The following is a 21,316-nucleotide window of genomic DNA, read 5'->3' on the forward strand; positions in this document are numbered from 1 at the left end:
TTCCAGACCCGAACACAGTTCTAATAGTCCAAACTCGATCGTCCGCTCCGAGGCACGGGCAACCGAGCCACGTGCTCGCGCAGACACAAGAATATTCAAGGCCATGTACAAAGAGTAGTAGAAAGTGAAAAGAAAAGAAAGAAAGAAATAGGGGAAGAGGGAAGGGTAAAGGACATAAAGACGCGGATGAAAGGGGGAGAAGAGCACGAAGACAGAAGTACTGGCCGAACGTGGAACCAAATAGACACGAATACACTTCATCGCAGCTCGTAGTCGCTATGCCATCATAGAAGGAAAATCTAACGGAAGAATCCCATCAAGCCAACCGTTACTTGGTGGAGTTGCTTCGGGACAAGATCGATACAGTAACGCCAGCACCCGGTCGTCGTCGATCTACACGCGGGCGTATCTCACTGGCGCTACCACTTCGTCGCCTTCGAATATCATCAGAGGAGCCGCGGCGCCGTCTCTGGAGAAAAAACGGACGTTTCAACGTTAGAATCACGCTTGCTGTACGATAACATCGGCGAATTCTTAGCAAAGACAATGACGAAGCAAAGTAGGGGGATTTTCATTTCTTTTCGTCAAGTGCGACAAAGTCATGGGCAGAACATGACCACACAAGCTACTCGGGGCGCTCCGTACTTACCGAAGATGCCGTGCTTTCTCGGGGCCGGCGCTCAGTCGAGCTCGAGTCATCCAACTTCAGGGCATGAAGACGCTTCTGACTTTCGTGTGCCACTTGGTCGATGTCATCTAGATGGACGGGGATCTCCGCAACCTGACATTGCGGGGGCACAGTAACCCCATTCTTCCTGTCTTTGGCCCGTTCCAACACCTTCTCCCATCTCTGCTGTCTGCCCAATTCACGCTCTTCAGCGCTGTTCTGGCGTTCATTATACTCATGAGAGCATTCGTCGAAAAGCTGTGGGTTGATCTCCATAAACATCTTCATTGCGTTGTAAACCATGCTGTGGATCGTTCTGCAAGAGTTAGCCTCTGCGGGAAGAAGCAGTCGAAGTATCATCAATATACCTGTTCCAATGACCCTTGGAATTCTCATACAATGGAGGGAACATGATCGGCAGAATGATCTCCACGTTGTCGCTAACAAGGTTACAGAAATATTCGTTGTTCCAGAAATAGAGCGCTCGTTCCGCAACCTTAAAAGCGATTAGCACTGCTGCTCGGAATCTTGCTTCGAGTTCTGGATAACAAACCTGGAAGTGCGGGCTAGCGACAGACTTCGCAAGCTGTTGGAACAGAGGCACCTGGACCTTGGCAAATTCGGCAGGATCCATGACCTCGAAGATGTCTTCCACCTCGTTCAGGTACATAACCTCCTTTGTGCTGTTTGTCTTGGGCCAGTAGCGCAGCAAACCAAGGACCACCTATTCCAAAGTCAGTAACGTCTTCAAGCCACGACGAGGCAGGTATCGGATGCGGTCATACATCTTCCGTCAACGAGGAGTCCTTCTCCAGGAATTGAACGATACAGTAGGCCAACTGTGGGTGGTACATGCTCAAGCTCTTCACTTTGTGTAAAGGTAGTAGAACTCTTGTCAGGAACAGTTTGTGTTCTTCCTTCAGTGGAAGAGCAAAGCCGTTGATGATAGATCCCAAGATTTCCAACAATTCAGCGATTCCGTTGAATCGCTCAGTCTCATACGTGAACTGGAAGAAGACGTTGTTGATAGATCTGCGAATGTAGGATCGCAAGTTCAAGAACTTTCCGTAAATACGATGCAAGGTTGTCTTGAGGAAGTCACGCTCACGAGGGTCTTCCGAGTCGAACAGCTCCAGCAACTGCGGCGCATTAGCTGCAAGGTCCTACGCCTCATCATCCAACAGAAGAGTACGAAGATAGCATACCTGAAGCACAAAGTGATGATCGATATATTGCTTCGCGATGTTGGTGTTGAAGTCCTGGCTCTCGATAAAGCGCAAGAAGAATTCATAAACAACCTGGATATGGGGCCATGCGACTTCCAACACCGGCTCATCCTCCTCTGGGTCAAACGCCTCGCCTTGGGGAGTCACCGGGGGCGGGATTGGTCGGAAAAGATTCTTTGCGAACATCTCGACTACACGAGGATACATGGGTTCCGTGATGACCGAACGGTTGTTGGCGATGTAGTCTAGGAGCTCGTGGAGCGCCAGTCTCTTGATCTCCTTGGACTTCATGTCGGCAGTGGGGTCATTGAAGTCGAAGATGATGTTGCATTGATCAATCTTCTGCATGAACAGTTCTTGGCGACGATTCGGGGGAACCTCGTGGAAGCCCTGCAGCTTTTCCAACTCTCTTTGGCGCTGATCGGAAATATCGAAACGCGATGAATGCTGGCGCTTAGGGGTTCGGATTCCTTCGGACATATCCTTGGGTGTCGTCTGAAGGCGATCGAAGACATGGGACTTCCGTGGGGGGGCGAGATCTCCGGGCATGGTTTCGGCGGCTCCGGGGGGAGGGACATGCTATCCGAAGGAAGATAAGGGTCAGTTCCTATCGAAAGATCGATAGAAGCGATCACCAGCTCGGATTTGAAGTATCCACAGCATAGGCGCTTCGATAATGAAAGGGAAGCTCACCGGTGCGCTTGGACTGATGACCACGCTCGGAGCCATCTGTTGTCCTTGCTTCGTGGGCGTACCTGGTCCACCGTTATTCACGGGCTGACCAACCAAGCCTGCGCCCTGCGGGATATAGAGCCATTGTCCGGCGACTTTCCTCGAGTATCATTCACGGATGTCGTAGACGACGTCGGGGTGCCCTGGTTAGGGGAAGAGGACTGCTGTCCGTGGTGGACTCCGAGGGCGGCATTGTTTTGGGACGAGTGGGAGGAATCTTTCTTCTTCGAGGATTTATTTGCGTCTTTTGCCCTCGACAACTGTTCATGCTGGGCAAATTAGCCTGCATTCCGACAGTTGGGGGGTAGGAGGAAACCGGTCGGTGGACGAGAGCTGATCATCGGCAGGAGGGAGGCGGGGAACGGGGTGTAGGGGGCAGCGGAAGGTGGACAGGGAACACTTACCACTCTCTGTCTGAAGCCCTTCATTGTCACGACTAGTCGAACAGCCACATGTACTCGGTCTCAATCTCGGTGCCAGTGCAGCAAGATGCCGCACACTAGCAGGAGGGATGGGGGGTTGGTATAGCGCGGAGGCAATTTCAGGAGAGCCACGTCGGGATTTATTTATGTCGGCCTGGAAATGACCACATGAGCAATTCCAACCACAACACCACCTAACATAGCGCTCGAATCGGATTGACGGGAGAGACACAGGGTCCAGGAACAAGGCTCGTGCCAAAAATCGCAAGGGTGGAAAATATACAAAATTCAAAGAAAAAGAGATAGTAGGAGGAGGGGAGTGGGAATGGTGGACACCAGCCAGCACGCAGCACCGGGGTGAGGCGGTAGGATCCCAAAAGAACCAGCGGATGATGGCAGGTGTAATCACACCAGAAAGGGGGTTGTTTGATAGGGAGGGAAGAAAGAGAGAGGTGGATCAAAACACAAGAAGAGTTTCCGGAAGCGCAAGAGGAACAGGAAACTATAGCTGCAGGACTTACCTCAGAGGAAGTTCAGTTCAGGTATCGGGGCGAATTGGGGAGAGTGGGAGTGGGAGGGAGGAGGATCTCTCAGACAGGCACGCTTCACTGTTTGGCGCGAACGGGAGCGGTATAGGGAGCAGCCAGTAGTCAGTCGGTCTGGTCTGCTGGAGTCGATCGTCTTTTCCGTGTCGCTTAGCGGCTGCCGGGAAGCGGGGTGCAAATGAATGAGCCCCGGGGGATGAAGCAGAGAGAGTTGGAAGTAGAATAGCAGTAGAACCACGGTCGCAGTTGGCAGTAGTAATCAAAAGAAGGAAGAAGCAGTAGGTGTAAGATAGTAATTTCTATCGTCAGCGTGTTCACCCGTAAAGAAAGCACGAGAAGCCAGCCCAGTCGAGCAGTCTGAGAATTGTAAGGGATTAATTGATCGATAGTAGTTAGTGGTATCAAGCTGAGGTCGGGGAGGGGGGCCGCAACTTTGAGGACTGAGCAGACTGGCAGGCTGTGGCTAACTGACTAGGAAGAGCGCTCGGACGTAGTCTTCTTAGTGGTTGCAGGTCAGGTCGTGGGCCTGGTTGGGTCCCTTTCAGTTCCAAACTACTAACTGTTTTTACCTGCCGACCACCAGCACGATGGGAATCGGGAATCAACCGGTTTTTAGAGGTCCAAATGAAATGAGATGGGGGGCGCCTCAGCATTACGAAATATATACTTAGACCATCTACTACTCTCCCACCTTCCGGAGGGCAATTGTTGGACTGTCTCCAAGTGCAACTACAGGCAAGGGGTCAGACAGGCAGTGCATTCCCCCCGTGTAAGAAACTCGTATGAAAAAAAAAAAAAAAAAAAAGAAAGCAACGGCATCTTCTTATTAGATGATCAAGAACATAGCATCCACCCATCCAGCATGTCTCAGTCGCGGCTTTTTTTTTCCCTCCCATCTGATTTTTTGACGGGGGATTCGGATGATGGTGTGGCTGTCTATTGGTCATGTGACTTGCAGATTCCTAGCATCGACATCCATCTTCCCCCTCAGGTTGGCAGAAGTAGCATATGGAAACGGGGTTCTTGCTGTAGTTGTGGGTACGAGAAACATTCTGGTACCGAATTGATCTAGTGCACCAATTCACCGGCTCAGCAAGTGTAGATGTGAATTAACTTTAAGCCCCTGGATAACGGTTGACGTCAATCCTAGCTCCGTATTCGTGCAGACTTATCCACATTTATATAGCTTTGGCTTAGGGACAGCATTTTCCCTAATCACCTGCCGCACCATTACTAGATAGCCCAACAAGGGCTAGAACAGCATATCCACGCCACAGGAACAATATGACAGACCAACTTGGCGCAAGGACAGCCCCATTCTACCACATTCCCTCGCGTCGCATTGTCAGCGTTGAGCACCCAGCCATTATCAGAAACCTCGACAAGGCCGTCGACACGCTGAAGGGCGATGCGGGTATAACCAAAGTACGTTAATCCATCCCATTTATTACCGCTCAGGAAAACCTGACAAAGTACTTCAGATATTGCACCCCCCAAAGCCTGACAGCCCGGCCCATCTGCTTCTCCGGCCGGAGGATGCCATGTCCAGGCCGCTTCAGTCGACCAGCTTACCGTCCAACAACATCCTTTTGAAGGTGACGGTACCAAAAAGAACAGGTCGCAAGCGAAAGAAGGGGTCAAATGAGCCCTTCAGCGGTGTTGCTGTGTCTACAGTGCATACGGAGCCACAACGGCGTAGTGCACGAGAACTGCAGCGGAGTCTCAGTGATAATGTATCCAAGTATCAGGTTGAGCCAGTGGGCTTGGTGAACCGGACACATGTGTTTCGAGGTAGGTCTACGGTCTACCTACATACATGTATCATTTTGCAATGATGCTAATACGAACAGGAATGCCGGACTTTGTCTTCTCTACCGGCTCCAGTTCCTTTGCCAACCGGTTCCGGGAGCAGATATTGCCATTTGACTGTACGAGTCCTGCCACCACATCACCCACTAACAGCAAATTAACTGGATACAGACGACAAAATGAAACAATTCGACCTCGAAATGAGCAAAGGCGCCATCACTGACGTAGACATCATACCCCCACCATCCTTCAGCTTCGGAGACATCCCCTTCACCTACATGTAAGTCCCATCCCCATCACCTTCCCATCCCAACATACAACTAACGACAAACCAAAGCTACCGCCAAAACCCCACCGTCAGACAAGCCATCGACAACTCGGGCAACATAACAACAGTCAACACACAACGAGTAGTCAAAGTACTAACCCACCTCGTATCCTACGACGTCGCCACAGTCCCGACCTCCCCTCGGGCCAACTGTCCTCCCATCCACACCCTGGACAAAACCCTCCAAGAAACCATCAGCGCCGTAGAATCCCTCTTCCAACAGCGCCCCGCCTGGACCCGACGAGGCCTACGCAACTCCCTCCCAACAATCGAACAACGCTACGCCCTCCGCCACGCAATCCCCTACGTCGGCTACATCTTCCGCTCAGGACCCTGGCGCGATGCCATAATCAAATACGGCCACGACCCACGCACCGACCCCTCCTACCGAATTTACCAAACAGCCATGTTCCGGATCCTACCACGCGAAGCCGAAGTCGCACGGGACGGCTACACAGGCCGTCGACACGCCGTGGCCCGCGCCGGCGAAGTACCCCAATACCTGGACGAAACTCATCACCAACACCCAGATCAACCTACAGAAACACAACAACTCCCCACAACAACCCACCTCTTCACAGGGTGCTTGCCGCTCCCGCGCGACGGGCGGATGTGGATGTTCTGCGACGTGACGGACCCAACACTCCGGAGCATACTATTCCCATCTGATCCGCCACCGGCGGGGTTCCTGCGCGAGGAATGCGATATCCTGACGGATGGATGGTTCGGGAACGGAACGCTAGCGAAGACGAAGACGATTATGCGGGCGAAGGTTCTTGCGCTGTTGGATGATAAGATGCTGGATGATGAGGTCGAGTTTGCGAATATTCTGAGGTTGCCGGATCATGCGACGCCGGAGTCGGTCATGGTGGACTTTTGGCTGGATCCGGCGGTGGCGTCGCAGAGGGAGATGATGATGGCGACGGAGGTGAGGGGGATTATTAAGGGGGCACCGGCGTGGAAGGAGAGGGTTGGTGGTGGAAGTGGGAAGAAGGGGGCGGGGAGGGATGAGGTTGGGGATGAGGGGGATAGGAAGGGGAAGAAGAGGGCGGATCGGAGGGTGCAGTTTCAGGATGAAGTGGGTGGTGATGGTGATGGTGGCGGGGAGATGTTGAGTGAGGGGGAGGAAGAGGCTTATGAGCAGGAAGAGCTGGCGGAGGCTGTGGCGGAAGCGGCGGCGTCGGTTGGAGGAGAAGAGGATGATGAGGATGAAGAAGAGGATGAGGAACAGTCTGATGATGGGGAAGATGAGGATACGGAGATGGGTGGGGTTGAGACTACAAGAGCTACGAGACGAAGAGCTTAGTGTACTTTACGGTAGATTATGCAATTAACTCATTATTAGTTTAGTTACTATTTACTAATTGGATCCTTGATTATACCAATTGATATTTATTCTTATTCTCATTCTCTCTTTTTTTGCTTTTGATTAAACTGAGGGTATGTATCTCATACAGGCATTAAGCGACGTAACACATTCTTAGGTCATTAAGAGGTAGGTAATGGACGCGGCATTCGTAAGATGCGCAAAAGAGTGAGGCGACGGAGGGGGCCATTATACTTCAGGCCAATGATAGTGACTCGTGTCGAGGTAGGTGAGGTTCGGATAAATGTAGAAAGTCGAATAGGAGGGTATGGTGTAGGTTCTGGACATGATAATAGGAAAAAGACTCAAGAAAATTCGTCTCGTGACGGATCTGGTCGGTATAAAACGGGCTCCAAACGAAATCAAAAAGACTGTATAAGTAGGGTATCCAAAAACGATGCTGTACAACCCTGAGGTAATCCGAACGCCGTGTGAAATAACTCTTGTTGGTATGGATGATGGGCGATAGTCAGGGTGGCCGCAGATTCAGTTGGCATCGGCGGCTTCTTCCGCAGCACTCTCGCTCTCCCAGATTTCGATAGCTGCCTCGGAAGGTTCGACTTCGGCTTCAGCGGTAGGCTTGACAGGGGTGGTTGCTTCGAGCAAGGAAGAGACGGAAGAGACGTTGGAGAGCTTGCTCCGAGTGGTGTTGGGGTTTGAGCGTGGTACTGATGGGGCCTTCTTCGCATTCTCCTCGGTCTCGTCATCATAGACAACGGCATAGGAGAAGGCATGGCAGTCATCACCGTAGTAGTCAGCGGCATTGAGGTCACCCAACGGCTCACGAGACTCTTCCAGCATGACAGACTTGCGTGCCGCAGCCGCAGGGGACTCCTGCTGACGAGAACGAGGAAGGTCGATTCCGAGTTCTGCTGGAGGAACGTTCTCCTTGCCTCGACCGGAAGTCTCCACTTTCCCTTCCTGGTCGCTGATGTCTAGGACACAGGTAGAGTGTTGCATGAGGTTGGTCATCTCTTCCTGTTCGGTGTCGACATGGATATCGAATGACCAGGAAGCAGGAGCTTTGGGGGTGGGCTGACTCTTTGCCTTTGCGCCAGAAAGAGCGGTTGCAAGGGAGAATGGGCGGTGGACGGACTTGCGATTGACGGACTCGGGACGGCTTTTGGCAATAGTAGAGCGGCGAGAGAATGGCTTGCAAGACTTGGGCGGTGGTGAACGTCCGGCCGGCCTCAGGTTGGGAGCGGACTTGGGGGTAGACACGGTGGGTTTGGTGGGTGTGGTTGGCTTGCGAGGAGTGACGGTGGTCGACTTCACGGTGGTCAGAACCATGCGAGAGGTTTTGAAGGGCTTGCAGGGTTCCTTGGCAGGTTCCAGGTCATCATCGTCGGCACCACGCTTGCGTTTGGTGGATTGTTTGAAAGTGGTTGGGTCGATATTCTCCGAGTCCACGTCCGACAGGGGCTGTCTCTTTCCCGATAGAATGGCACCTATAGTAATGTATGTTAGCTATGACGCGCGTGATGAGCATGGGGCGAAGGTTCAAGTGTCCATACCATCTTGCTTGTTCTTCATGTTCATTCTAGTCTTGAGCAAGGAGCGCATGCGAGGCGCGTCCAAGCTGGCGAATGGCTGCCGCATAGTGGTAGGGGTCATGGTGAGAGCGGCCATGCTGTAGATAGGCCGGAATAGACGAGGAACACAGGATTAAGTGAACCGAAGGGGGTGTATAGACAGACAACGAGGCCGTGGTTGCAGACGAGATGTTTTGGTCGCGTCGAGGGAGTGAGTGGGGGTGATTGGCGGTCTGAGGAGGGAAGAAGATCGACGGTCAGGATTGGAGCGGGAGAGGCTGAGTGAATGGATAAGATGGAGAAAGCAGTTAAGGTTAATCCACGATCCAGTCTCGAAGTCCAGACTAGAAGGGGACAAAGACAATGACAATAGAAGTGACAGGACTAGAGAACGAGGGGACCGGGCGAGGAGATATAAGAGTTGGAGGAGGCAAGGGTTGCTAAAAGGCAGGTGGTGGTAGGCAGCGTCAACCGAGAATGCCTAAAAATGGAGGGCAGGAAACGGTGGGCTGTTGGTCATTCAAGGCTCATTCCAAGGTTTCTGCACGACAGTCGAAACATGCAGCTGAACGGGTTTCAAGCGTAGGGGTGGAAAAGTCAAATAGAGAAAAAGAATTTTAAGTAGACGAGTGAGGGGAGGGAAGCGCGAGCGTGGACGTGGACGTGGACGTGGAGGTGGAGTTGTATAAGTAAGAAGCAGGAATGGAGTCAAGGCGAAGAAGCGCGTCAAGTTCGTGTCGCCCGCCAGATTGATCGATGGCCAGGGAACCCCGAGAATTCCAGACGGAGGCTAAATCCACACTGACTTAAACTACCGATGGTCCCATGCAAGGCTTCGAGACCCATTATTGATTGATTATTGGTTGCGACTCCATCTCATTTCGGCCCTTCTTCCATCACGTCGCGTCGCGCGGATTCAGGGCTTACTTGACATCCCCAATGCGGCATGCAAGATGCATTTCGCGATTAATGATTTTCTCTTCTTCACTACTCATGATATCATCTGGATAGTCGATCATCTAGAATGTCTATCGCCTTTTGCCTCTTCACTAGTTAATAGTCTACTTTCTATCAAATCCATTGAAACCTTAATAAACCGTCTCCATACTTGCTTTCCCTCTCCCCACCCATCCATCCATCACCCCTTCAACGCGTTGCCATCACGACCCTTTCTTCCCCTTCGTGCCTCTTCACCAACCAAACTGTCCCCTCCAGGACGCATGGCGCGCCCGTCGCTCCTTCGCGCGTGTCCATCACGACCACGTATCCCCACCTCATGTTTCACCACCTGCACCCCCTTGAAGCCGGCGCTACGGCTGCCGTCTATTGAATGTCGGTTGGCCACTACATATACAATAGAAGCTCCGTACATGGTGTAACCGCAGCATACAAGAGGCGTCGATCTAGTCTAGATTCAACCGATCATGATATAATTATCTTTTCTCTTCAGCCCGAAGCGCTTTTGATTAGGTTCTTCATATTTGTTCCATTTGCCCCCGGCGCTTGCTGACCCATGTCTCTGGCGCTGCTGCATGACCTGAAACACCGACTCTAGGACGTGAGGTGAACTTCTGTCCTTACTCGCTGCAACTTCTTCATCCCTCCTCTGGACGCAGCTATAATTATACAGATGTGCACGATCTCAAAGTCTGGGCCGGAGTCAGGGGTTGATGTACGGTACGCGCCGGAATTAGAAGTATCGGAGGTGAATGAAAGTGCATGGGCTGACCAGTTATCTGTCCACAATGACAACTCAATCCATTCACTCATCAAATACAAAATTTCAGGTAGGTCTTTTCGACAACGGCCATCCCAAGGGCTGTGGATGATCAATGACATGCCTCTGCTTTTCCTGCCACGGACCAAAAGAGTTAATCTTCGTTAACCTTTTTGACATGGCAGGGCGACAGTATCTCTCACCACGCGCGGCGCGTCAGTAATTTTCAACCCCACTTACTGGCTGGTCGCTTGATCTTCAGGAATGCTGTCAGATACTTGTAATGCGGGCCTTGGAATGTAGACCGATCATACTTATCACCAAGGCCACGGTTGCCACGAAGCCTCATACCTCACCTCTCGATTCCCTTTGCTGGTTACTCTTCCGTTTGGTCCCGTTCGGCGCGGACTGAACCAGAAATCAGTTCTTGAGCTTTAACCTCAGTCACCTAGCTAACTCCACCCCAGAAAATCAGTTGTACCACCTGCTGAGCCATAAAAATATCCGTCTTTGGCATCAGAAGGACATATTAGGTCCGAATTTTCCCTCAAGATCCACCAGAATTCATTCATGCCCTGACAGCGGAGCAGGCGTCGAGACTGCGGGACTTTTCAGCCCATCGCACCCATGGTTCAGTGGCTCCGGCGGGACCATGACCATGTAAACTGTGTTGACATCGTACTTCGACTATAGGTCGATGTGGAGACGAAGGTTGACCCCGTTAGACGGTGCAGTTCGAGTCAGTTCCTGCTCTTGTTCTCTCCCATATGGACACCTTGTGTGGTGTTGTCCACCTTCGCGAGACCTCTCATTCAAGTGGCTCGTTATGAAAAGAGGGCCCGGGTCTTCTGCTAATATGTAAAGAGCGCGTTCATGAGCCTGAAACCTACTTGTTGGCATAATGTGCTTGATAGCTAATTGACGTAGGCTTCCATTAAAAGCACGCAGAGTAAATGCCTGCACTTGCACGCCGCTGGTCGACGAATCAGACACCAGCAGGATGAGGATATACTGAGATAGTAGGATTGGACTGACTCATGCGCATGGTATGAAATGCTTTGTTAAGTTCTGTCTCAGCATCAGCAAAGCGTGGTGGCCGAAAACGAGTACTAGGCTAGTACTAGACAATTGGTAGTGATTATAGGGAATAAGACAAGACATTATCTAGGCAGAAGGCGTTCACGCGGTCAGGTGATAGAGAGCCCAGATTTAGTGAATTGGACGTTGCTCGGTGCCGACTCTTTTATATAAATGAAGCAGTTACCTTGAAGCAGTGAGATACTAGTATATCTGACTACTAATTTATTGGGAATAAACCCGTAAGAAGAGTGATGCGACTATTTTTAGTGAAGGCTAAGGTAGATAGAAATTGGATATCGTCAACATGACTACTACAACTAAGCTTTCGCTTAACGCATGTATATAGTTGATTGACCCCCACTATACGACTGTAATAGATATATGTTGGAGAAGCAGAATAATTTGACCTCTGAGTTCATCTGACGGAATGCTAAGTGTTCCCAGCGTTGTATCAATTCCCCATCTGTGCTTACTGATACGACTCGAGATGCCTTGGCACTGCCACCATGCTTTGTTCTCTTCTCAACATCCCGGGCATCTACCGAGCATGCAAAAGCGCCGAGAGCGTCATACTTGACCAATAAACTTCATAGAGTAGCGGCAGCAATGATTGTGTCATCTGGCAGCAATCAAAATGCCCCAGATGGTAAGATGGAACGCCTAGATGGGAGTTTGATCCGGAAGAAGTATTCCAAGCAGTAGCTTGACGCTACGGGTTCATAGTCTGAGCGCAGAACTGCAGTAACAACTAAGGTTCTGCCAGAATTCGATCGTAAATGCGTTTCGGACCCATATTTCGTACCGTTGGCTCTTCATATAAAGCCCAAAGTCCAGACACCCTCGGCATCTGTAGTGTTCGATTACTGACAAGACATCTCGTCATCATGCTGCATAAATGCCGTGTTCAAACGACGTAAATATCATCGAGGTGAGTCAGACGTAGGCCTCATCCATCACAGTCACCCATCCGCTATTGTCATGGAACCATATACTCTGCCACTTCCGCAATAACCATCATAAGTTCCTCGACAAAGGCAACCTCGCCTTCTCTTATCAGATCTGTAAGACGCTGCCTAATATCATTTACTCACATTATTGTCAATTCGTATCGACCAGAAAGAGTTCTAGTCTAGTTGTTTCCAGAGGGATATAGTCATGGAGGTTGGGAACCCCAGAGCGGTGACCCCCATAAGCTGGGGTCAGAGATCTCAATATATCAGGAGCAGAGGGCATAAACTTTCCTTTAGGAAAGACAAAGCACAGAGGGCAGAAGGTGACGTTCGAGGTTCTCGCGTGGTCGATAGGGTTCCTTCCCTTGATCGAGTCGAGTCCGAAAGCGTCAGCCAGAGAAATCGAGATTCCCAAACTGCTCCTGTCTTCGATAGACAGAAGCGCAGAAGCGCTAGCAGTAGTACTACTAGTAGTAGTGCTAATAGCAGAACGATCACCAGTGGAGATTCCAAAATCCAGGATGCTGCTTCTGATTCTGGAACGACCGAGTCCGTCGTGACGAGGAAGTCGAACAAGCGTGGGGTGAGGAAGCAGCACCCTGAGAATCAAAAAAAGAAACAGAAGCAGCAGCAGCAACTGCTGCCTCCACCTACCATCCGAATTCAGGATGATAGATTTGACAGAGTGTTGCTGATCAAGCCTCGTCAAGAGGCTTTGAACTATGCCAAGGAGGTGACAGAGACGTCCCCAGATGACTATCACGTCTTCTGGGTGGACGGATCGACAGCTGCCAACGAGGCAGCGCCTTCTGGAGTTGCAGTCATCCACGGGCACAGCGGACGAGACGCTGACGAGCTGTACTGCGTCGACGAGATTCGGATCAGCCAGTTGGCTGAGTTGTTTGCCATTGGGGCCGGACTGAGAGCCGCAGTTCGCCAATTGGGGCGGCTGCAAGTATCAGGCCATGTCGTCCAGTTCTTCACGGACTGCCAAGCGGCCATGGAAATGCTCCGGCCTGGGGCAAAAAGGTTGAGCCCACTCGCTGGCCGTCTGGTGCGTCTTGTTGACGCTCTCTCTCATCGACTCTGCTCGATGGGAGTCAAGGTCGAGCTTCATTGGGTTCCAGGTCACCAGTGTGTTCTGGGCCATAAGCGAGCTGATTTATTGTCCAGGGTAGTCACAAAATTTATGATGAATAATCTGGATGACAAGATCGACCAAATCAATGCGGTTAGAGTGGACTGCACTTATCTTGAGTTATCCTGAGCAGATCCTTGCGTTAGATTGATACAAAGAGGTTCCTCCCGTTCTAGATTGGTTGGTATTGCATAATTATTGTTGTTATATTGTGTCTCGTTAAATTCGCTCATCTAATAACGGATCAGTCGTTCACCGTGAACAAAGCAGTACGCCATACACCAAGTCATCCCCTTAAATCCCGAGCCCAAATTGATACATAGTCATCCCAGCAGACTAACATCGGAAGATCATTCATGACAATATCGCATGGTGTGAAATCAGAAGCAGACATGAAGAAGTACTAGACACCGTGTCGGTATACTTGTGAGCCACCAGACCGGATCTGAACGGTTTCTCGTCTTTGCATAACCACCAATGCCCGGTTGAGTGCTTGTTCCGTGTAGCCTCTCCCGTCGACAAATTCGCGCCTCAGCGTCGCCAGACTGGTGCTCCACCCAATGGGTAGGCGGCGCTTCAGTTCGTCTTCAATCTTGCTCGCTTCCTCCATCATCTCCTTGCTACCTTGGCCCTCACCCTGAGTGACAGCATCCATGGTAGAGGCCAAGAAGAGACGGATGGCTTCATCAACATGGGCCTCGGTGGCGACAGGCGACAGACTCAATTTGGCCAGTGATTCGGTGATACGGACGATAGCTTCAAGCTGACGAACGGTAATGGGAATGGAAGAGCGGGTGTTGGCATCAAGCTCAGCACGGTGGACTTGCTTTCTGATGGTGACAAAGTGGGACGACAGCTTCTCAGCAGCTTCATCCGAGAGCCGGGGCGCACAGCGACTGTAATGATATATTAGCGTTCGTGATTCATATGTGGAGTATACGATGACGAAGGAGGACAACTTACGTGCGACAATAGCTGATGTAGCGCTTCATCTTGTCCAGCGGAATCTCAGCCTCAACTTGCTCTTCAACACCCCGACCGCCCATATGCACGCCCATAACGTGTCTGGCTATGCTTTCATCCCGGCTTCGCTCGTGATCATCGCGAACAATGAAGATCATATCGAAACGAGACAAAATGGTCGTCTGGAAGTCGATGTTTTCACCGGGAGTCTTCAAGTCATCATAACGACCGAAGATAGGGTTTGCTGCGGCTAGAACAGACGTTCTAGAGTTGAGGATAGTAGTAATTCCGGCCTTGGCGATGGAAATGGTCTGCTGCTCCATGGCTTCGTGAATAGCAACACGGTCCTCATCTCTCATCTTGTCGAACTCATCGATACAAACAACACCACCGTCTGCGAGCACCATGGCACCTCCTTCCAGGTAGAACTCACGAGTGGCGTGATCGCGCTGCACCGAGGCCGTCAAACCTGCAGCCGAAGAACCCTTACCAGATGTATAGATCGCAATTGGGGAGACTTTCTCAGTGAACTTGAGCAACTGTGACTTGGCCGTACCAGGGTCACCAAGAAGAAGGACGTTGATGTCACCACGAAGCTTCATTCCATCGGGAAGTAGCTTCTTGGAACCACCCATGAGCAGGCAGACAATGGCCTTTTTGATGTCCAGATTCCCATAGATCGACGGGGCAATGCTTTTGGCAAGAGCCTCATACAAGTCAGGGCGGCGGCTCAGTTCCAAGAACTCCTGCTCTTCTTCTTCAGAGAAAATGGCGCTACCCTTGGCGGTATGATCCAGATCGGTGCTGATGCCCACCGCCCGTAAGTACGGGTTGCGGATAGCCACAGCGCCATCCTTCTTGCCACCCTTGGAGGACTGGTAGATAGAAAAGATACCCATCACTGTGCAACGGGAACCAGGCACAACTCGGTTGGCCAGGTAACGGTCTGCTGAGATAAGGACATGCCTGGGAAGCTCACCCACGGGCACTTGATCGGGCGCTTCCTGGAGCTTGAGAACCTGTTGGTCGACAAATTGACATTTTTCGTGCGACACAACGTATGGGTCAAGGGGGCAGGGTTCTGACTGAGGGTCGCCGGGCTGTTGCTGTCGGCCACATCTTCTGGGGAGTTGAACACCCGAGAAACCACCATCGACCTGAAGATCTTCGTGGTGTCCACAGTTCTTGCACCGAACGTGCATCACCGTCGCCTTGGATGATATCGTCGAAGCTCCAATCACGATACCTGGGATACGAACAAGGTGCGAGATGTTGGTAGCATTAAGGTCACGGATCGAGATATGTGTAGCTGAGGAGTGGAGCAGAAGCTGATGGGTAGGTAGTTGGATGTCTCTCTGGGAGGGGTATACGATGCGGCGGGTACAATCTTGGAGTGCTGATTCAAACTAAAATGCATGGTTAGTCAGGATAAGGTCCAAAGATGATGGACGAATACTCACGAGGGGAATGAGGTCGGCAGGCTCTGTGGTGAGTTTGTGTGCTAGCTCTTCGTTGTATGAGATCAAGTGAGCGATATCAATATCGCAATAGTATTGCTTGACCAGAACATTCTGGCGAAGTTGGTCACTGTCATCCACCTTAGCTTTTGTTTACTTTAACCTTCACTGTATCTGGCCCAGCGCCAAACATACCGGTAGATAAATGCATTGTCAAGCTGGAATTCGAGCACAAACTCCTTTAATTTTGCTCGGATCTGAGAGCGAGAGTCTTCCACACCATCGACGCTAGGAGCGAGGACACTCAGGGTATAAGGGGTGCGTCTGTCCATGGTGAAGACACTAGAGCGGACTGCGGGGAGGGGATTGTGAGATGTGTTGATTTCGGGACCGTCTCATTGCCAGGGCAAAAAAGGAACTGCAAATAACTTTTGCGGCGGCACACGAGCCGAACGCGTCGCGTCGCTTTCACGCGTTAAGTGGTTTTCTTGTGGCCTGAGGCGCCCACAAGCACGAGACTTGGTGTCGGCAGCCGGAGATACTAACTTCCCGAGGTACACCCAAAACAGACTAGCGGACGCGGTCTCGGGGCCTGGCGCCATACCGGATCGGGGGAAGCTGTCATGAACCAACCCCCGTATCAGAGGGTCGAGGGTGACGTTGCAAGCGGGCTTCGTCGGCGTGGCTTTCATTCTCTCCTCTCGAGACCGCAGGCTCCATACCCTGGCTGTGTGGGATCATTGGCTGGACGCCGTTAATGCTCCTTCGTCACTGAATTGCAGCTTTTTCTCCTTGTCATGCGTAGTTAGCCGTCGTTCGTTCTCCCGAGTACTACTACTAGCACGGTGGCTGTGGGAGTCGCTAATCCGCTATCGACGATATGTCCTCCGCGACCCCCCGGAAGTCCATTGACAGCTTGGCTTCAGGCGCATCGACTCCCTCCTTGTCTCAATTCTCGCTAAATCAGATCGAATCCCCGCGGGCGCCGACTCAGAGGTACCCTCTCAGGAGAGGGTCGACTGCCAGCTCGATTGCCAGTATCGGAGGGATTTTGGATCCTTCCCACCGTCACGGATCGATAGCTGAGTCCGGGCAAAATGGTACGGCCTATGGGAGTGTGAGAGAATCTATGAAGGAAATTGCATGCTAATTCGGCGCAGCCATCTCTACTCTCCTGCAACCTCCCATTGTCCGCACCGGCCTAGTTCCCCATACCGCAGTCCCCTCCGCCGGATACAAGCCCCCAACTACTCGCGATATACCTCCTGTCACATTGACCAACATTCCACATGTGGATCCCAAAGCGTTCGAAGCCTACTTGTCGCAGGTTGGGTCGTTGTATGATGTCTTCCAACAAGCAAAGGAAAGCGCCGGTGATCAGGAGTCGCAGCTAGCGCGGGGTAGCGACAAGTCTTCACCCAAGGCAGAGGACTCTGATTCATTGGCTCCAAGGTCCAGGGAGAGGCGACCATCGGCCATTTCAACCAATTCAAGAGCAACTTCTCCGTACGATACCCGGGGTCGAAAACGGTCGTTTGCCGGTCCCGGTCGCGGTCGCGGTCATGCTATTACACCACTATCTACCATTCCGACGGTCTACTTCGAGGACGACTTCCACCTAGAGAACCCGCGCACATTCGATGTTGTTTCGGAGAAATCAGAGATCGTTACACCATCAAAGGATAAGTCAGAGAATGGTGCTGCTCTGGAACCGGCTCCTACGGGTAGAAAGGCTCTGGCTACGAATGCCATTCTACAAGAGAAGCTTTCATGGTACATGGACACTGTGGAAATTCACCTTATCTCTTCGATCTCGACGGCGTCTAAATCTTTCTTCACCGCGCTAGGGTCACTACGGGAGCTGCATGCAGAAGCTGCCGACTCGGTCAAGCGGATCCAGGTTCTGCGCAAGGATTTGCAGAAAATTGACCGTGAGATGGCCCTTGGTGGACTCAAGATTGTGAATCTGCGACGGAGGAGAGAAAATGTCCGTATGCTTGCTGATGCAGTATCGCAACTCCGTGACGTCGTTCAGTCGGTTTCCCAATGCGAGGAACTAGTCGAGACCGGCAAGATCGAGGAGGCTGCAGATGGCTTAGAAGAGGTGGAACGGCTCATGGCCGGAGAGTATACTCCTGGCTCTTCCGAGGGCAACGAGAAACAAGAACAATCGAGAAAAGCCATTGATTTGCGCAAGCTCAAGGCCCTGGAAGGCGCATCTGACGACCTGGCGCATCTGAGATACCGCATTGGCACAGGATATGAGAGCCGTTTCTTGAGCGACCTGCTGGGAGATCTGAGGCGGCATGTCGAAACCGTGCCTTTGGATACAACATTACAACGATGGGGCTCTGCGTTCCTGCGACAGCGGGGAGGACAGCGCACAGGGGCTACACAAGCCCCAGCATATATGGCCTTCGATGACCAATTACGGTCCCGGCTGCACCTGCATCTCACAGGGCTTGCTCGCGTGCGTCATACGACTCCTGCAGCGACCGCTTTCAAGACTGCGGTTTTGCGAGAGATGAAGAGTCTGATTCGCAAACACATGCCCAGCTCGAGTGATGACGATAACGAATCAGTGGTATCTGTATCCACGCAAAAGTCCCAGCAGCTCAGCCAGCAGGAAAAATCTTCAATTCTTGCGCGTAACCTCAGGGCTTTGGATGCCCAAGACTCATACAACATGCTTGCTCGCGTATACACGGGTATCAGTGAGTCGTTGCGGAGACTCAGTGTTCAAGTCAAGGTTCTTCTGGATATTGCCAGTGGGTTGGAAAACCCGGCCGCCATTGGTGTGAAGTCCGGCCCACCAAGCCCTAATCCTCAGGGTCCAGGCAAACCTGCAACCCCGGGCCCTGTAGCCGTTGTGGCACAGGACGAGATTCTGCAGGTCCTGGATATGTCCAGCCTTCTTGGCCAAGCCGTCGATATTGCGCAATCCCAGGTCACCAAGGTTTTGAAGGTTCGGTCTGAACAGACATCTCAGCTACCAAAGGATGAATTCTTGAAGTACTTCACCCTCAATCGGCTCTTCGCTGATGAGTGCGAAGCCATCTCCGGGCGTAGCGGTACCGCCTTGAAGACTGTTGTAGGCAACCAAATCAAAGATTACATCAACCGGTTTGGAGACGGGCAGCGACGCCGTGTGGTCGAGGTAATGGACGCGGATCGATGGGATGCAAGGGACTTTGGAGAAGCCGACAATGCTATTCTTGATCGCATCCTTGGCGCTAGTACTAGAGATATTGATGTCTGGGTCGACGCATCCAAGATTTGGCTGCCCGAGAACGAACGCCAACAACCCTCTCCGGCTAGCACAACAACTGTCAACGGGTCCGGAAAAGAGAAGACGCGCAGTGCCGTGATCGATGAGCAGAAGTACATTTTGTCCGAGTCTGCTGTTGCAATGATGAAAAGCATCGAGGAATATCAATATCTCATGGCAAATATACCCAGCATGATGCAAGACATTGCGCCTGGTTTGTTAGAGTCACTAAAGCTGTTCAACTCCCGATCTTCTCAGTTGATCCTGGGCGCAGGGGCTACTAGAAGCGCAGGTCTCAAGAACATCACCACCAAGCACTTGGCTCTGTCATCTCAAGCGCTCAGTTTCATCATTGCCTTGGTTCCCTATATCCGAGAGTTCGTCCGCCGCCATGCACCTTCTAGCCCACTGATGGGCGAGTTCGACAAGGTGAAGCGGCTGTATCAGGAACACCAGTCCGGTATTCACGAGAAACTCGTCGATATTATGGGATCTCGATCAGCCATCCATGTCAATGCTATGAAGAAGATTGACTGGAACGCGCCCGCAGGGGGCAGTGCTGTGAGCCCGTACATGGAAACCCTGACGAAGGAAACCGGCACGCTGCATCGTGTGCTGAGCAAACATCTCCCCGATATGACGGTCATGATGATTATGGATTCCGTGTTCAGCAGCTACCGAGAGCAGTGGACAAAGGCATTCGAAGAGGTCACCGTGACTTCGGAGACTGCCAAGGAACGGTAAGTTTTGCTGCATGATGCATTACTAGACGTAGGCTAATAACATGATCAGATTGCAACGCGACGCAGAATATCTGCAGACAAAGCTCGGCAAGATCAACGGTTTCGGTGATCTGGGCCAGCGTCTCGTTGAATTGGTGAAGCAAAAGAAGATCACCACAGAATCCAAGGATGCCACCGACTCGTCCGGAAAGTCGTCGCCTGATTCCAACGGCTCATCAAAGAAACAATCCTAAGCGGAGGCGATCCATATTTGGACCTTGATGGCCCAGATGTACATGATATGAATCACCCCCAGAAGATCCCCAGTACCTCTTGGTACAGGGCTGTACAGCCTTTTATTTCACATTCATGTTTTCTCCACATTACCTGGCACACACCATGAAGACCGTGACCATATTTATATAGACTCTAATACGAATTTTACCACTATACCAATAACTCATGAGAAGATTCAGTTTATTTCATTCGACCTCAACCCGGAGGTCTTCATTGCCTTTACTACTAGTTAAAGGCATATTGACTGTTAATACATATCCACCCAAAGATGTACCTAAATCATGATTCATGCATCAATCACCGAACTCCATCTGCCAGTATATTCATTCATGCTTTTATGCCTTGTGAGCTCCCAATCCCTTCTTCTCGCCCAACGTCTTGGGCTCGTGTCCGCCCTTTCCGCTACCGGACTTGTTCGGACCTGAGCTGCCACCGATGCTGTACTCGCCGCCGCTGCTCTGCGCGGCCTCGGGGAGGGGAGCGGTGCGCTGGACGCGGTTGAGGTGGTCGTTCTATACGTCAATTAGCAAACATTTCTTCTTTTAATGCAGGATTGCAGATTGAAAGAAGGACATACGGCAGGGTTCGTTCCATGAACCTTAGTCTCGCCGGCCTCAATGGCGTTGTCGGAGTGAGGGACTCCGTCGTCGTATTCGGCTCCGCGGGGCATTTTGATCACTGCAGAGGTTAATAATTAGCCGAGAAACTTATGCAGTGGTGTAGTATATGTTACATACCTTGTGTGTGTGTAGATTTGTGTGGTGAAAAGAGTAGTAGGAATGGAGATGAAGTTTGTGTCTTTGTTTGTTGTGAGTCTGAGTCTGATGTTAAATTCAAAGCAATGGAACAGTAACAGCATCCTACTTATATCCATAAAGTCAAGGTGATGTGTTCATCGATTCGGGCCCAGATTGATGGCGTTGACAACATCGTGAAGTCATCGGGGCCGGGTACGGGCCCACTTATGATCTCATCGATGGATTGTGGACAGGTACCATCTCTCTGCAGTAATCAGGTAATCTTAGGGGAATTGAACTAGATTTCATGTTTTTAAGTAGAAGTGATACTATGTTTCAGAAATATTCTTGGTACTCGGT

General features: G+C 51.3%; 8 protein-coding genes across 8 annotated transcripts; 3 read left to right on the plus strand and 5 right to left on the minus strand.

Annotated features, from left to right (window-relative positions):
- Nucleotides 1–625: 625 nt before the first annotated feature.
- Nucleotides 626–3,053, minus strand: An02g10210 (uncharacterized protein; the record flags this gene model as incomplete). Its single annotated transcript, XM_059746553.1, has 7 exons — nucleotides 626–971; nucleotides 1,036–1,163; nucleotides 1,221–1,391; nucleotides 1,453–1,806; nucleotides 1,873–2,472; nucleotides 2,587–2,691; nucleotides 3,030–3,053. 7 exons carry the CDS (start codon nucleotides 3,051–3,053, stop codon nucleotides 626–628), a joined length of 1,728 nt encoding a protein of 575 aa, XP_059603465.1.
- Nucleotides 3,054–4,876: 1,823 nt separating this feature from the next.
- Nucleotides 4,877–7,035, plus strand: An02g10220 (uncharacterized protein; the record flags this gene model as incomplete). Its single annotated transcript, XM_059746554.1, has 5 exons — nucleotides 4,877–5,017; nucleotides 5,074–5,383; nucleotides 5,443–5,520; nucleotides 5,573–5,681; nucleotides 5,739–7,035. The coding sequence occupies 5 exons, from the start codon at nucleotides 4,877–4,879 to the stop codon at nucleotides 7,033–7,035; spliced, it is 1,935 nt and encodes a 644-aa protein (XP_059603466.1).
- A 546-nt stretch (nucleotides 7,036–7,581) lies between these two features.
- On the minus strand, nucleotides 7,582–8,724 carry An02g10230 (uncharacterized protein; the record flags this gene model as incomplete). Its single annotated transcript, XM_001400114.1, has 2 exons — nucleotides 7,582–8,543; nucleotides 8,610–8,724. The coding sequence occupies 2 exons, from the start codon at nucleotides 8,722–8,724 to the stop codon at nucleotides 7,582–7,584; spliced, it is 1,077 nt and encodes a 358-aa protein (XP_001400151.1).
- A 1,317-nt stretch (nucleotides 8,725–10,041) lies between these two features.
- On the minus strand, nucleotides 10,042–10,693 carry An02g10240 (hypothetical protein; the record flags this gene model as incomplete). The annotated part of the gene is made up of 3 exons (XM_059746555.1): nucleotides 10,042–10,164; nucleotides 10,209–10,363; nucleotides 10,585–10,693. 3 exons carry the CDS (start codon nucleotides 10,691–10,693, stop codon nucleotides 10,042–10,044), a joined length of 387 nt encoding a protein of 128 aa, XP_059603467.1.
- Nucleotides 10,694–12,579: 1,886 nt separating this feature from the next.
- An02g10250 (uncharacterized protein) lies at nucleotides 12,580–13,641 on the plus strand (the record flags this gene model as incomplete). Its single annotated transcript, XM_059746556.1, has 1 exon — nucleotides 12,580–13,641. One exon carries the CDS (start codon nucleotides 12,580–12,582, stop codon nucleotides 13,639–13,641), a length of 1,062 nt encoding a protein of 353 aa, XP_059603468.1.
- Nucleotides 13,642–13,915: 274 nt separating this feature from the next.
- Nucleotides 13,916–16,264, minus strand: An02g10260 (uncharacterized protein; the record flags this gene model as incomplete). Its single annotated transcript, XM_001400117.3, has 4 exons — nucleotides 13,916–14,408; nucleotides 14,476–15,881; nucleotides 15,936–16,062; nucleotides 16,128–16,264. 4 exons carry the CDS (start codon nucleotides 16,262–16,264, stop codon nucleotides 13,916–13,918), a joined length of 2,163 nt encoding a protein of 720 aa, XP_001400154.1.
- Nucleotides 16,265–16,812: 548 nt separating this feature from the next.
- On the plus strand, nucleotides 16,813–20,176 carry An02g10270 (uncharacterized protein; the record flags this gene model as incomplete). Its single annotated transcript, XM_001400118.3, has 3 exons — nucleotides 16,813–17,032; nucleotides 17,093–19,940; nucleotides 19,993–20,176. 3 exons carry the CDS (start codon nucleotides 16,813–16,815, stop codon nucleotides 20,174–20,176), a joined length of 3,252 nt encoding a protein of 1,083 aa, XP_001400155.1.
- Nucleotides 20,177–20,554: 378 nt separating this feature from the next.
- On the minus strand, nucleotides 20,555–20,889 carry An02g10280 (hypothetical protein; the record flags this gene model as incomplete). The annotated part of the gene is made up of 2 exons (XM_001400119.1): nucleotides 20,555–20,731; nucleotides 20,797–20,889. 2 exons carry the CDS (start codon nucleotides 20,887–20,889, stop codon nucleotides 20,555–20,557), a joined length of 270 nt encoding a protein of 89 aa, XP_001400156.1.
- Nucleotides 20,890–21,316: the final 427 nt, after the last annotated feature.

Source organism: Aspergillus niger (genome assembly GCF_000002855.4).
Source record: "Aspergillus niger supercontig An02".
Lineage (NCBI taxonomy): Eukaryota > Fungi > Ascomycota > Eurotiomycetes > Eurotiales > Aspergillaceae > Aspergillus > Aspergillus niger.